This window comes from Capricornis sumatraensis, chromosome 7, assembly GCF_032405125.1.
Source record: "Capricornis sumatraensis isolate serow.1 chromosome 7, serow.2, whole genome shotgun sequence".
Taxonomy (NCBI): Eukaryota; Metazoa; Chordata; class Mammalia; order Artiodactyla; family Bovidae; genus Capricornis; species Capricornis sumatraensis.
The window spans coordinates 15,095,524-15,111,104 of NC_091075.1; the positions used below are offsets into that span (position 1 = coordinate 15,095,524).

At 40.4% G+C, this 15,581-nt stretch overlaps 1 protein-coding gene across 2 annotated transcripts in view; it reads right to left on the reverse strand.

The window, feature by feature from the left end:
* The window catches only part of ANK2 (ankyrin 2), a 247,787-nt gene that overhangs the window by 84,931 nt on the left and 147,275 nt on the right, over positions 1 to 15,581 (reverse strand). For both annotated transcript variants that reach the window (XM_068974921.1, XM_068974920.1), the window contains 5 exons: positions 12,116 to 12,313; positions 7,807 to 7,905; positions 6,743 to 6,841; positions 2,918 to 3,016; positions 1,886 to 1,984 (listed from right to left, as the gene is read on the reverse strand). In XM_068974921.1, coding sequence (XP_068831022.1) covers positions 1,886 to 1,984; positions 2,918 to 3,016; positions 6,743 to 6,841; positions 7,807 to 7,905; positions 12,116 to 12,313 — 594 coding nt within the window. The remainder of the gene's footprint in view (positions 1 to 1,885; positions 1,985 to 2,917; positions 3,017 to 6,742; positions 6,842 to 7,806; positions 7,906 to 12,115; positions 12,314 to 15,581) is intronic.

Consider the following 15,581-nt stretch of genomic DNA (forward strand, 5'->3'; position numbering starts at 1 on the left):
GTTTTCACATCCCCCTAGAGCTACATGTGGAGATATGACCTATGTCTAATTTGTGACAAGGTATCTGAGAACTTGTGTGGCAATAGAATTTAAAAGCAACTGCTCCTCTTTTAAAATATAGCTCTGAATGGTTAAAGTATCACTCTAAGTAATATTTATGAGCCTGAGATCTCTTTGAAACATGTAAATTTTATAGTTTTGGTGATATTAAAGAAGATTTTCTTTCAAAACTTAAAATCTCATTTTCCACTCCCCCTACACTGTAAGTTATTGGTCGGGAGGAATAATGTTTTTATCACTGATGACTCTTCAGCACCCAGCACGGAATCCAACCCACCTTTTATATCCAATAAACACTAAATGAAAGAAAAGCAGGTCACGATAGCAAAAAGAGGCCATCTAGTGGCCATTTGATAAAAACGCATATACATGACTCCTAGAAAGAAGAGGTTATAAAGTTGAGAGATGACTAGAACAAATGTTTAGCCAATCTTGCCACCTAAAGTTCCACTTATCTGTGATGTGCACACTGTTTCAAAGGTTCCAAATGAAGACATATGTAAAGGTCCCTAATGTGAAGATTCTCCTGGTATAAGAAACCATACAGTAAGAAAAAGCCATTACGATCCATTCATATACAGTGACTCAGGACAGCGCTAGATGGTGACAAGACTTGTTTTTCTCCAATATAATTTATGAATGCTATGCTTTAAATCTTTAAAAATATTGTCGTATACTGGCCAAAGATTTTGCTTGGGGAAACAAGCAGTGCCATTTTCTTATCTAGATTCAGTCTGTGTCTTGCAGTTCATTAATACATCATCCTTCCACTCTACTTAAAACTTCATGTCAAACTGCTTCAAGGTCTGTCAGCAGGGACTTGCTGTCAGCCTGAAGAACAAAATTCTCTTCTTCTTCTTCACATCTATCAAAAGAAGCAAGAGTTCTAAAACTATATGCATCACTCCTAGCTTGGAGCATGTATTAGAACCTCATTCAGAATTTTTTACTTGTTGATTCATGATCTCACTGGATCTCATCTCATCTCTAAGGAACAGCTAGTGATCTTCTGTCACTCTACTTTTCTAGTTTAGGAATAGAAATTATAGAGCTGTTGTTCTCGCTCAAAGAGGAAAGTTAATAAAGAAAAGCAAAGAGCACTGTTAGCTGTGAGTCTCCCTCTCAGGAGGCCTCCTTTAAGCTCTGCTCCAACTGAATAGCACAAGAGCGTTAGGAACAATTGCATCACGGTCTTCACTATTCCAGAGGATCACTGGCCTAAAGAATCAGCACTTGTATTCCATGTAGTGAAAAAAAAATTAAATATACACTCTGTCAAGATGCAGACACGGTTTCTCTCCTAAGCACACTCAATTTTCTTTTTGAATAAAAATTAATACTCAGAAATAGGAAGAAAATCAGGATGAACTGTTCTCACTGCAAATGCATCTGAGTTAGTCCTGAGCTAAGAAGGGGCCAAGGTCTTCCCAGCATCTGGAGTGACCTTCAGGCTGAGATGAGAAGTGAAGTGTCCTACCACTTTGCCAGCAGCGGGTGTCACACCCAACCCCAGCAACAGGGCAGAAGAGCCAGAGAAAAAGAAGTGAGTCACAGAAAAAGGGCTAAGTGGTATAAAATTGCATTCACACATTTTATATGGATTTACGTTGACAAAAGGAAGCTGAAATCCCTGTATGAGCTGTGTAAATGCGTTTACATCTGCATACTTCAAGGTACACAGGCTCTTTACAATATGTTCACCCCAAGTTTCTACAACCTGTTCACACAAAGAAGTTCAAACACTCGAAACATTTTGTAAATGAAAATGCCTGTGGCTTACAAACCACAACAACGGAGCCAAAGTCGATGGGTTCCTTTTACTTACCGTGGTGGTGGTGGTGACCTCCTCCGTTACAACCTTCAGGGTGTCCACCACGGAGATGTAGCCCAGACGCTTAGCAATCGCCAAGGCAGTGTTGCCATTCTGAAGAGCGAGCGAAAGAGAGAGAAAGGGAAGTGAGAGCGGAGTGGAGGGATGGCGGGGTGAGCCAATGAGCTCACCCGCGGCTCCACATGAGCCAGCATTTTCTTCCAAAACAAGGCACAGCTTAGGAAAATCACTAGTTTTTACCATTACATCTGAATCTTCTTTGTAACTTCTTCAAACTATAGCCCAGGTCACCATGGTAACACAACAAGCTGCATCTGCCTGCTCTAATAAGAAGCACTCGATTGCTTTAACCCTGAGGTTGTCAAGGAAGCGCTCCGAATTCTGTACTGTGCTTAGGAGAGTCACCTCTGAATCCAGAAGGAGGCCTCCGAAGAACAAGAATCAAGCACACTCAGTCCTCATCAGAAGGCAGGCCATCTGCAGCAGGTAAGATGTTACCACAGGGAACGCGGCAACATATTTAGCTACAGCTGTGCAGAAGTTCTCCGTGCAGCGAAAGAACACAAGCAAGCAACTGAGGCCCCAGGCCAGGCCACTGGGGATCTCGGTTGGTTTAATTGCACCGCTTAGTTTACATTTCAATAGCTCCACATCCCAAAGAGCTCAGTCGGAGCCAGCGGCCTCAGAAAGCGTACTCCCTTAAGAAGATCGGGCGGGAGGGGTGGACTCCGCTCCCAGCCGAGAGCCAGCTGGAAGCCGAGCCTGCTTCCGCAGCCCGAGCCGAGGGCCCCCTCCCGGGAGGGAAAACTGAGTCAGGCCTCTGCGCTCTCTCCCGGGACCAGCGCTCTCAGAAATCACATGCTGATTTCTGGAAATCCCGGGCTTTCCCCCCGAGTGCGGAGGTTTACGAAGAATGTGGGGGGCTGGGGGACTCAGCTCGGCCAAGCGGCTCCCGGGAAGGGGGATTCTAAGTTAATCAAAGGGAAAGAGGGGCTGCGTGGTGAGGGGCAGCCGGCGCTCCCTTACCGCGGTGGTGGCGTTGGGCTTGGCCCCGTGCTGCAGCAAAACGTTGATGATGTGCGTGTGGCCCTGCTGGGCGGCCTGGTGCAAAGGCGTGTAGCCATTCTGTAGACGACGGCGGCGGCGGCGGACCCAGCAGGGGTGTGCGGGAGAAGGAGGAAAACTAGTTAGCCTTCATTTTGAATTTCGTAGTCTTATTTACACCCAAGTCGGCGCGGAGGCCTGTTTCTCTGGAGCAAGATATCACCAGCAACCCATTTTCTCAGCAGCAAAACTCCCTCACACCTTATGGTCCGCTAAACAAAGAGGCTGGCTTCTGAAATTAGCAAGATCAACAGACTCCAAATGGTAACTAATATTATATTTTCACCAATTAGCATTCTAATTAGCATTCACAATGGATATGCTGAGCGAGGAGATTTATAATGAGGAAGAGTATTATCAAAGTGATTCCTTCCCTAGGAAAAATGGAAGCATCAACTGTTTAACTGAAACCTAGGAGGATCATACAAACCAGTTTGTTCACTGTGACTTCCTGCGTCACTAACCTCTGGGCTAGCTTTAGCAATTCTAAACCAGTGACAGTACATCGAAATCTATTCCTTTCAGAAAATCTTCAGTCAAAGATGTACACACTGAACAGAAGATTTCATTGGAAGCTGAGTGGCCCAGTTTCAAATAAAAACTCCTTTAAAAGTAGGTTCTTTTAAACATTCTGGTCTAAACTTTCACTTAGATGAAAGTTCTGCAACTGTGATTTCTGAAAAATTGTAGCTGAGGTTAGTGAGAAGCCAATCTTGCTCAGAACTCTAGGAGTGCTAGGGATGGTAGTTGCATGCTGCTGCTGCTGCTGCTAAGTCGCTTCAGTCGCGTCCGACCCTGTGCGACCCCACAGACGACAGCCCACCAGGCTCCCTCGTCCCTGGGATTCTCCAGGCAAGAGTACTGGAGTGGGGTGCTATTGCCTTCTCCGGATTGGTTGCATACGCACATCAATACAAGCAAATTGCACTGGAATCCTTGGAGGCACAGTGAAACAGTAATAGCTGTCGTGTCCTAAGGACCCATTTTATGCCAGATATTGGATCTTATCTTTATTCTCTTAATCTTTACTACCATTCTGAAAATGAGGGTGCTTGGTGCATAGTAGGTGTCTTATAAATGAATCCATGAACAAATGAGTGAATGAAGAACTATCTCCCTATTTCAGAGATGATGAAAGTGAAAATAACGGGGCTAAGTAATTTGTTCACAATCATTCTAGGTTCCGATCCTAGGTAGAAGATCATGAAGACAACGACCATCAGATTACTTTTTTATTGTCCACCTGCCTCAGCCCTGAGTCCTGGGCTCTAAGTTCTGAGCAGCCCATTCATACCTTAAACGTGTTAAGAGTATACATCCCCTATTTCTAGCGTCACTACCTCTTCATGACCAACAGGCACATTTGCTTCTTCTGTCTACATGAAGTGACTATCTGTATGCTGTTAAAAAGAACACTACAGGCCCAAAATAGAGTCACTTATGCCAGGCAACCCCACCACATTGGGGCTTAACACCTAACCTAATAGAAGCTTCAACCTCCCCAGAAATGTCGCCTTAATTGTCAGCCAGGAATTTTCTGGTCAGCACCAAGGAGATAATCTGCCACGTGGGTCCCCTGCATACAAGGAAGATGAGGTAATCTGCCACTGAGACCCCTTCTGTCTGCCATACATAGGTTACTTTTTTTTTTTCTTTACGACTTCCTTGTTCTGCATTTAGAAACCCTTCCCTTTCTGTCTTCCTTGGGAACTCCTCCCTACTTGCTAGATGGATGCCACCGATTCATGAATCATTTAATAAAGCCAACTAGAGCTTTAAAATTTACTTGACTTAAAGACTTTTAAAAAAGCAATGCACAGGGTGCCACATGATTCCGTCTATGCTTTCACTTGGGCCTTTCCATCCATGGGGATGTACCGTATGTGTGAGAGTCTGTCTGAGGATCTCTCAGACTGGAATGTCATCAGCTCAGCCTTGTCTGCTATGTATCCCTGTAATGGGATGACTCCAGGAAACCTGGAAATAAAAATCAACTTCAGGGACTCTGAAAACATAGCTGTTGCAGGCACTCTGCTCTCAAATCAGGCAATCCATGGATATTTCAGGAGCATAAAATAAGTAATATTTCTTAATTTTTTTCCCCTTTCCATTGCGTTTATAAATACTACACCAAAGTTTTACAAACTTTTCCAAATTTTTATACCAAGTGATGAACGTTTGAAGAGTAAAGGAAATACACATATTTTCATAGCAACAAAACAATTTGTAGTAACTATGGTTACATATGAGATGTGAGGAAGAAAACTAAATTTCTTTTCCAAAAGTGTCATTCTATGTGAAAACATTCTGAAGTGTATTAAAAGACTGTCCTTTGGGGTATGGATCAATCCACTCCTCTGAAGATATATGAAAAGAGAATTCCAACTGCAAGTAAAATCTACATAGTTCACTTTTTAAAAACCTTAAAAGTTAAACTGAGATTTTTCTCTAAATGTCCATTTGAATGCAGATCAAACCCAAGGGAGACAAATGATGCTATCTAGACCACATGTTTGGCTTCTCAATATTATAACTATTTCAACAGTCAAACACCTAAGATAAAAATATAGTAAATATTTTCAAGTTCTGCCAAAATCTCTTTGCATTGCTGCATTAGGCCTTACAAGAGAATACCTGGATTCCAAGTCTTTCCTGTAGTACTTGTACGTGAACTGACTCAGCCAAAATGGTATTACACATTAATGCCTGAGGGAGACCTCATATTGGAGCTTTTAAATAAGTCTCCAAGTACAGTTTCATGAGAACTCAAGAATTGCTCAGAAACTAGGCAGTCACCATTGTTGCTTGAGTCAGATTAGAAGTTTTGTATCTCAAATGTTAATAGTATAATTTTAAAATAACTTTAATTCACTTACAAATATTCTTATGTATAGACATGTTTTGTTTATGCTTCAAAGAGGATATGAAAAAGCTAACTTCTGAAATTTATTTATGTTTCTAATTAGTATCGTCTTGAATGATGACTTTGAAAAATCCTGAATGTGCTCACAGTAATTTACTTGAGCCTACTCACATAGCTGAAAATTGGGGATTTGTGATACATAAATGATGCAATTACATACATTTTGGACTAAAAAAAAATCAGAGCTCGTAGGTTACGCTATACATAGTACCAATAGTTATTTTACCCAGTTCTCTTCCCTTGAAATAACCTGAATGTACTGAAGTGTGGTGTTATGTTCCCATCATGCTTTGCAGGATAGACCCCTTCAGGTTACACTAGGAAACATACTCACCTCTATATTATCCTTGAAAACTCCCAACCCAGGCTTACGTATTACTGCCTCACTGAGCACAACCACGTGGTATTCCAAATGTGACAAGAGTTCATTAAAATGAAAGGCAGGCAGTCCCGGCGGCCTAATTGTATTTTCTCACTAAGGGATGAGGGCTGGGGGAAGGGGGGAGTCAAGGCTCTGAAACAAGGTAAAGGAAATCAGCCTGAACTTAAGATGTTCTTGCTGGCATCTATTGCATCCTGCAGCGAATTGTTAAATCAATGTCAGCTACTTGAACTTCCTAACAGAAGTAGTTCTGAAGCTGACCTACATGGCTGTCAAAGGTTATTACAAAGAAAAGTCTCAAACAATTGCACAAAGCTACATGGCTTATTCAAAATCACTAGAAGCACTAAGAGGAAAATATGTAACTATGGTGAGCTGGTGAAGTGTCCCTATGGCTGAACCAATGGTTCACAGGAAACAGAAATGAGCACAAGCATTTTACCTTGGTTTTTGCGTTGACATTTGCTCCCTGCTTCAGAAGGAAGTTGACCATTTTCACGTTTCCATAGTGACAGGCCACAATTAAAGGAGTGTAACCAAGCTATAAAGAATAATAAGTAAGTTACTACTCCAGTAGTTAAAACTGAAGGGGAGAGGGATTAGGGAGAACTTCAGTTCTGGGAGGATTGGTAGAAATTCTGTTTGCTTGTCCAGATATTATTAGCAGATGATATATGCATCCTGTGGATACAGACATAGAGCAGACCTCTGAGCACAAGAACTTAACGCAGCACAGCAGATCCGTCACTGGGCAACTTAACCTGACAAAGAGCTAAGAGAAAGACACAGATAATAGGATCTGAAAGCAAGGAAGAGAGACTGAGTCTAATAGGATCCAGAGGAGACGCGCAGAAAACAGAAAATTTTGTGTTTGCTCACCTATGAGAATAAGATGAGCTCGTAGAATTTGATGACACAGAGAGAGAAAAGCTGTTTAGAAATCAAGGACATGGAGGCAAGCAGACACAGAAAGAAGGCAACTCATTTTGCCTAACAGATGTGATGGGGCTGCTGCTGCTGCTAAGTCACTTCAGTCGTGTCCGACTCTGCGACCCCATAGACGGCAGCCCACCAGGCTCCCCCATCCCTGGGATTCTCCAGGCAAGAACACTGGAGTGGGTTGCCATTTCCTTCTCCAATGCATGAAAGTGAAGTCGCTCAGTCGTGTCAGACTCTCAGCCTGCAGCCCACCAGGCTCCCCTATCCATAGGATTTTCCAGGCAAGAGTACTGGAGTGGGGTGCCATTGCCTTCTCCGATGTGATGAAGGGGAAAGGGTAAACTTAAGCCTGCAAAGTTGGAATCTTTTGGTATCTTTTGCTATCCATTTGACTTGATTCCAGCAAAAATGGAGCACCATTAAATATTTGTGAGCAGAGAGAGCCACAATTAAATCAGAATGGCCATCTGAAGAGGCGGGGACTTGGACTTGGGATGACATGAATGTGGGCTACTGGGAATCATCCAGGATAGAACCTGTCCTGATATCAACAGTGATTGGCTTTACCTTTGTGTGAGCATCCTGGTCAGCCCCATGCTTGGTGAGAATATCAGCGACATTCACTTTATCTTCCTGGGCTGCAAGGTGTAAAGATGTAAGTCCACTCTATGGAGAGAATGAAACAAAGGGGTTACATTTGAAGAAGAAAATACACAGTAGCATCTGTAATAGCATGTCATGCAAAAAATCCTGGAAAATTCAGAACCGCTCCCTAGAAACTGCATCTTTTAATATCTAAAACAAACCCTCCAAGTGAATATAACTTTCCATCAAAGATATGCTCTCTAAGTTAATCAACACTGCCCTCAAATTACATTTTCTATATTGGGTACTTATATTACGATGTGAGATTTTAAAATAACCCAGCTAATAAGCTTCCAAACAACATTCATTTCAAACCCATTCGGATTCTCCTGCTGAATCTATTTATTCACTTGAATAACTGATCAACCAATTACTACTTCTACTTTATAACTGCAGCAATAATGTATATTTTCATCAGTAAAACATCACATCAATGTAAAAAACATCCAGAGTTACAGGAAATGAGTTCAGAATAAATCTCTCCAGCACCCAAAGACAGGATACTATTTTAGGGATTTACCTAAGTGATAAATAGTGACCCGATCACTCATATATCACACCATATATTTGGCCAGTTATATGTAAATTTCCTGGCATAGGTACATCAAGTAATTATTTTAAGTAATTAGGCATGCAGATAAAGTACAGTTAAGAATTAATAAAAGAATAGAGAAAGGAGGGGAAAGTGATTTATTGCCAATGACAGCCTCACTACATATGTAAGTATCTCCCATCAAGCAAAACTGAAATTTAAAGGGTATCTTTAAAACCTAAATCACTTGTATGTTTAAAACGTGTTTTTTGAGTACCTCTCATATGCCAGGAAGTGTCCTAGACACTTGAATACATCAGTGAACAAAAGCTGCTGCCCTTTTAGAACTTACATTCCAGCTACCAGGATATTCGCCTGGAGAATCCCAGGGATGGGGGGAGCCTGGTGGGCTGCCGTCTATGGGGTCGCACAGAGTCGGACACGACTGAAGCGACTTAGCAGCAGCAGCAGCAACAGGATATTCATAAAATATGTCCATCTCCTGCTGTATCGTTCAAACACCTAGTGTATTTATCCTCTCCCGGTGCATCCTGCGTCTCCATACTGCGCTACCCTACTTGTCCTCTCAGTTGGCACTCTCACTCCCCGAGCTCATATCCAATCAAAGTGTCTCAACTATGGCCTGCAGGCCGGCTCGCCTACAGTCTGCTTGGGTTGAGAAATCTAAACCATGTTCTTCAAAATTCATGCTCTCTAGCCATGGTGTTACTTCTATAAAGTGACAAGTTCTCTGACCTTTAAAAAATCGAAGTAATATTTACAGAGAAAAAAAAAAAGAAAAAGATTCTCCAACTAGAGAAAGGGCTTTATGTTTAAGTCTGAGGCCTTTTAATTCGTAGAGTTCTGACTGAGCTCAGCTTTGAGTTTCACAAACTATAAGAATGAGATGGAAGATACACCCTTCTGCATTAAAATGATATCATTTCTAAACAAATAGTATAAAGCCCTAAAGTACAAACATTATGAATATTAGGACAAAGCAGATTTTTCTTCATACTGTTATTCTCTATATTAAAATAGCAAACATAAAATTATTTCTCCTTAGAAATAAATAATCAGCCTTTTAAAAATGTTACTGAAGTGATCATTTAATGAAGTAATCATCAGATGTCTCAAAGGCATCTTTAATGGCATTTCAAATGTATGTGCTGACTGCTACATTATTTGCAGAATGGATTTTTTACAATATAAGATGGCAAACTAACAACCAGTGTAAAAATCTTCTACAGTTTATTATGGTAAAGGTACATGCCTAAATCAAATTATGTATACCTTCCTAATAAATTAAGAAAACAGAAGATGTTGAAAGAATTCTTTTCAAAAAAAAGTAATCTATTTCCTAAGATGCACTGGTAGACTCTACAATTGGTTTTATTATTAGATGGGTGATTGGATAAGGAATGAAATATCTATTTCTGTATTATAGTTCTTACTGCGAAATAGCCACTTAGAGCATATTAGTTGATTTTGGTTGACCTTTCTTTCTTTTTGGCCATACTGAGTGGCATGAGAGATCTTAATTCTCAAACCAGGGATTGAACCCATGTGCCCTTTAGTGAAAGCATGGATTCTTAACCACCAGACCGCCAGGGAAGTCCCTGATTTTAGTTGGTCTTAAATAGAAAAAGAATATATGTATGTAGTTTAAAAGAGCAATGGTAAATCTATTATCAGCTTCGCTTATTATCTAAGATACCTTCACAGTTGCATTTTCCTGTATTTATTTCATATAAATTTATTTATTATTATAATTTATAAAATAAATAACACCAACCAAAAGGCAAAGTTATATTTTTTGATATCATATTGTTATTTAGATATATCTTAACATATTTACTAAAGTTTTACTCCAGTAACAAATACATCATCATTGATCTTTAGGAAATCACCCAGTATTGAAATCACATTATACAGATAACATAAATTGTGGTTCAAATGGAATATTTTTCTCCATTGCTGAGTGGAGAAAATATTCAAAAATACTCATTAAGTATTTGTTGACTGCTAAAAGTGTCTCAAAAGAAGTAATATGTTTAGAAGAATGCCATCAGGGAGGACACAGCAAACTGATTCTAGATAGATGTGTGCGATTTTTATGAATTAAAAATTACACCATCAGAAGCACAGTGTGATCAGTTTCACGAAATGTCAATTCTACTCAAAATTTTGCATGATTCGTTTATGGATTTCTTGTGTTTATTCTCAAATGAAGATTTGTTTTTAATGGTCAATAAACATATGACTCATTTGTGTACTGATGTAAAATGAAATATTCTACCACTGGTTTCATGATGAGACTGTCCCCAGTGAGCTAAAAGATCACTTGAGTCCCATGATTTTAACAATCACAAGGAAATCCATGCCCCAGACTTTAAGGATTGTCTGGCTGACACATTGAATTTCACCGTAAAGCATCTTCATGTTCATTCTTGTTAAAAATGCAAATATCTTTTGGAGGGTTAAGCCTATAATTCGTCTCACCATACTTTAAAAAAGGATCTCTGAGGCCTTTTGATAGAGAAGAGAGAAATGCATAAGGGCAAGGAATGTACTGGAATACTTCTGAGGGATTAAGGCACAGAATAGGACTCTGGAGGCTGTCAAGACAATCTGTCTTTTTCACAGCTCTTTCTAAAGGACAAAAGCTACATAACCTATTTACAAATGTTATTAAGACCAACTTACAATTGAGTCTCCAAAAGTAATAATTAACTCAACAGTGAAATGTGGAAAATATCTTATTTGTTTATTTGTGGGAAATCCTAAGAAACTTAACTTTCACTAAACCCACACCATGTGTTAAAAAAAAAGCATCAGAAGATATAAATGATGACTAACTTATAAACAAGCTCCAATTTTTTTGTTTCTCAGCAGCTGGTTCCAATGGAGTACAAAGAAGTGTAAAAAAAAAAAGATAAGATACATAAATAGACAGTGTTATGGATATATATGGAGAAAGACTGGCATGTACTTGCAAAAATTTTAATATCTTTTTCCAATATGTCCCTGACTTGCTCTATTATAGTTAATATACTTGTCCACAAAGGCTATTCTCTGGAGAGATGCTTTATTAAAAACACTGATTCTCTGACCACCACCATAACCACCCAAGCTAAGCAGAAATCATTATTTTACTGAGTTCTCCGCTACTGATCAACAGGTGCCTCTGATGCTCAGTCCCGTTGAGAATGACCTGGGTCGCAGGCACAGAACAACAGCTTAGAAGCAAGTGTTTGGATTGGGCCCCAGATGAAACAGCCAAGTCTCCTCTCTCTCTGGAATCTGGAAGTAGGACCAGCAGGTTCTATAGCAATCTGGACAGCTGCTTGAACTGTGGTGATACTAACTCTTGGGAGCGATAGGATAGCCTCTCTGGTCACAGACAGAGAAGCAAAGGGAGCAGGCACACAGAGAGAGGAAAAGGACACCAACTTGCCAGAAAAGTCAGGACACAACCAGACAGCCCTCCAGGCAGAGTCTGTGAGCCTCGCCCCTCACTTCCTTCTGATTTTCCAGCCCCTCATAAGGCTTGACTCCTTTGCTTCCCTTGAATTCTATAAGATATCCCTGTTTGTCTCCAATACACGCCCCCTTTTTGTTTCAAATTGTCTTAGATTGGTTTCTATTTATGTTCACTCAAAAGACTCTTCACGAAAGCAAGAGGCCAAACTGGAATACCTTGGTTGACATGTGGATATTGGCTCCCTTATCCAGAAGCAAGGTGACCATATCTGTGTGTCCCTCCTGCGAGGCCAGATGGAGTGGAGTGACCCCTTGCTTTGTCACGATGTTCGTCTCTGCTCCGTAGCTCAGGAGTGTGGAAGCTATCTGCATTTGATTCTTCTTGGCAGCAATATGTAAAGGAGTGTAGCCATTCTAAAAAAATGAAAACACACCTATGTTGTAACCTTAGCCATTGCCCTGAGGTACGCCTAATGGAAATAAGAATCTCTAATCAACAGAAAAGTTAAAAAGTAAGGTTATAAGAAATCCAAATTCTTGCTCATCATAAGTTTCAGTCCAATAACACCCAAATCTTTGCAAACCATTCTACTATAAGACAGATATAGACACAAATGCCCCAAAGCTTAAAATCTCCCCATCATAATGCTACTCCTGAAGAACAACAAGCCAGATTCCTCATCTACATCACCGTCCTTTAAATACCTGGAGATGGTTTTCATATCTCCCTTTAGTCTTTTTTTCAGGTTAAATTTCCCATTCCTTCAACTATTCCTGACAGAAGCCCCACTTCTAGAGTTCTCCATTGAGGAGGACCTGCTTCGGACTGACTCTAGTTTGTTAATATACTTTAGATATGATTTTAATGACACGAATAAAACAGCATTATTTCCATGATCTTGTTATAACACCCCTACTAATGTGCTTCTAGTTGGAGTGTACTTTTTAATCATATAACAATTATTTAGTATGTGCCTACCATAGCCAGTCAGCAGGTGTGGTGTGGTGAAAAAGATTTCTGTTGTTATTGTTCAGTTGCTAAGCCATGTCCAATTCTTTGCGACCCCATGGACTGTAGCACACCAGGCCTCCCTGTCCTTCACCATCCCCAGGAGTTTGCTCAAAATTCACGTCCACTGAGTCAGTGATGCTATCTAACCATCTCATCCTCTGCCACCGTCTTCTCCTTTTGCCTTCAATCTTTCCTAGCATCAAGGTCTTTTCCAGTGAGTTGGCTCTTAGCCTCAAGTGGCCAAAGTATTGCTGCTTCAGCTTCAGCATCAGTCCTTCCAATGAATATTCAGGGTTGATTTTCTTTAGGATTGACTGATTTGATATCCTTGCTATCCAACAGACTCAAGAGTCTGAGAGTCTTCCACAGTTCCACAATTCAAAAGCATCAATTCTTCAGGGCTCAGCCTTCTTTATGGTCCAACTCTCACATCTGTACATGACTACTGGAAAAACCATAACTTTGACTATATGGACTTTTGTCAGCAAAGTGATGTCTCTGCTTTATAATACCCTGTCTAGGTTTGTCAGGGTTTTCCTTCTAAGAAGCAAGAGCCTTTTAATTTCATGGCTGCCGTCACTGTGAGAAGTGATTTTGGAGCCCAAGAAAACAAAGTCTGTCTCTGTTTCCACTTTTCCCCCTTTTCTCTATTGGCCATGAAGTGATGGGACCAGATGCCATGATCTTTTAAATGTTGAGTTTCAAGCCAGCTTTTTCACTCTCTTCTTTCACCCTCTTCAAGAGGCTCTTTAGCTCCTCTTCACTTTCTACCATTAGAGTGGTATCATCTGCATTTTTGAGATTGTTGATATTTCTCCCAGAAATCTTGATTCCAGCTTGTGATTTATGCAGTCTGGCATTTCGCATATGTACTCTGCATATAAGTTAAATAAGCAGGGTGATAATATACACCCTTGTCATACTCCTTTCATAATTTTGAACCAGTCTGTTGTTCCATGTCCAGTTCTAACTGTTGCTTCTTGACCCAAATACAGATTTCTCAGGAGACAGGTAAAGTGATCTGATATTCCCACCTCTTTAAGAACTTCCAGTTTGTTGTGATCCACACAGTCAAAAGCTTTCACCTAGTCAATGAAGCAGAAGTAGATGTTTTTTCTGGAATTCCCGTGCTTTCTCCATGATCCAATGGATGTTGGCAATTTGATCTCTGGCTCTTCTGCCTTTTCTAAATCCAACCTGTATATCTGGAAGCTCTCAGTTCACATACTCAAAGCCTAGCTTAAGGGATTTTGAGCATTATCTTGCTAGTATGTGAAATGAGGACAACTGTGTGGCAGTCTGAACATTTTTTGGCATTGCCCTTCTTTGGGATTGGAATAAAAACTGACCTTTTCCAGTCCTGTGGCCATGCTGAGTTTTCCAAATTTGCTAACATACTGAGTGCAGCACTTTCACAGCATCATCTTTTAGGATTTGAAATAGCTCAGCTGGAATTCCATCAAATGATGGAATTCCATCAAAGCTAGAACAAATTCTAGCTTTGTTCATAGTGATACTTCCTAAGGCCCACTGAACTTCATACTCCAAGATGTCTAGCTCTAGGTGAGTGATCACACCATCGTGGTTATCTGGGTCACTGAGACCTTTCTTATACAGTTCTTCTGTGTATTCTTGCCACCTCTTCTTAATCTCTTCTGCTTCCATTAGGTCCTTACCACATCTGCCCTTTATCATGACCATTCATGCATGGAATGTTTCCTTGATATCTCCAGTTTTCTTCAAGAGAAGTCTGATCTTCCTCATTCTATTGTTTTCCTCTATTTCTTTGCATTGTTCATTTAAGGTCTTCTTATCTCTCCTTGCTATTCTCAGAAACTCTCCATTCAGTTAGGCATATTTTTCCCATTTTCCCTTGCCTTTCACTTTTCTTCTTTCCTCAGCAATTTGTAAAACCCTCTCAGACAACTGTTTTGCCTTCTTGCATTTCCTTCTCTTTGGAATGGTTATGGTCATGGCCTCCTGTACAATATTATGGGCCTCAGTCCATAGTTCTTCAGGCACCCTGTCTACTAGATTGAATCTCTTGAATTTATTCATCATCTCCGCTGTATATTAATAAGGGGGTTGATTTAGGTTAGATCTGAATGGCCTAGTGGCTTTCCCTACTTTCTTCAATTTAAACAATAAAATCAGCTTATATTAATCTCATGGTCAACTAAAATCCTCAACCTCCTTTTTGTCTCTAAAAGCTGCTCAAAGGTAGAAATATGAGGCTACTAGTTTTACGTGGGAGTTTGTGGAGAGAACCAGAAACCAGAGAACTCAAACTTTGCTTATAACAGCCTAAGTTTAAACCTCATACTTAGTTAAAAGGACAAACAGATTAGCAAAACTCCGGAACAAGTGAAGTCTGGAACCTACACTGTTTCTTTCCTCCTCTTTGTCAATTCTGGTAGAATTTTTCATGGAAAACAGTGACTTGCCATTAATTGTGAGACGCTGAAGGGAAGCACAGCATACTGATGAGGTGCTTCTTGTGAGACTCCTGAAGTCTAACTGCAAAGTGTACTGAAAAATGAAAAGGGGCTTTGAGACTTTAAAAGGCCTCTCTGTAGTCATGAAATCTGGTGCCTCACACGTCCCTACGTTATCCCACTGTCTCCTTCTCTCCAAGTCAACAGAAGCATCTTTCAGTTCCAGTGGACGTTT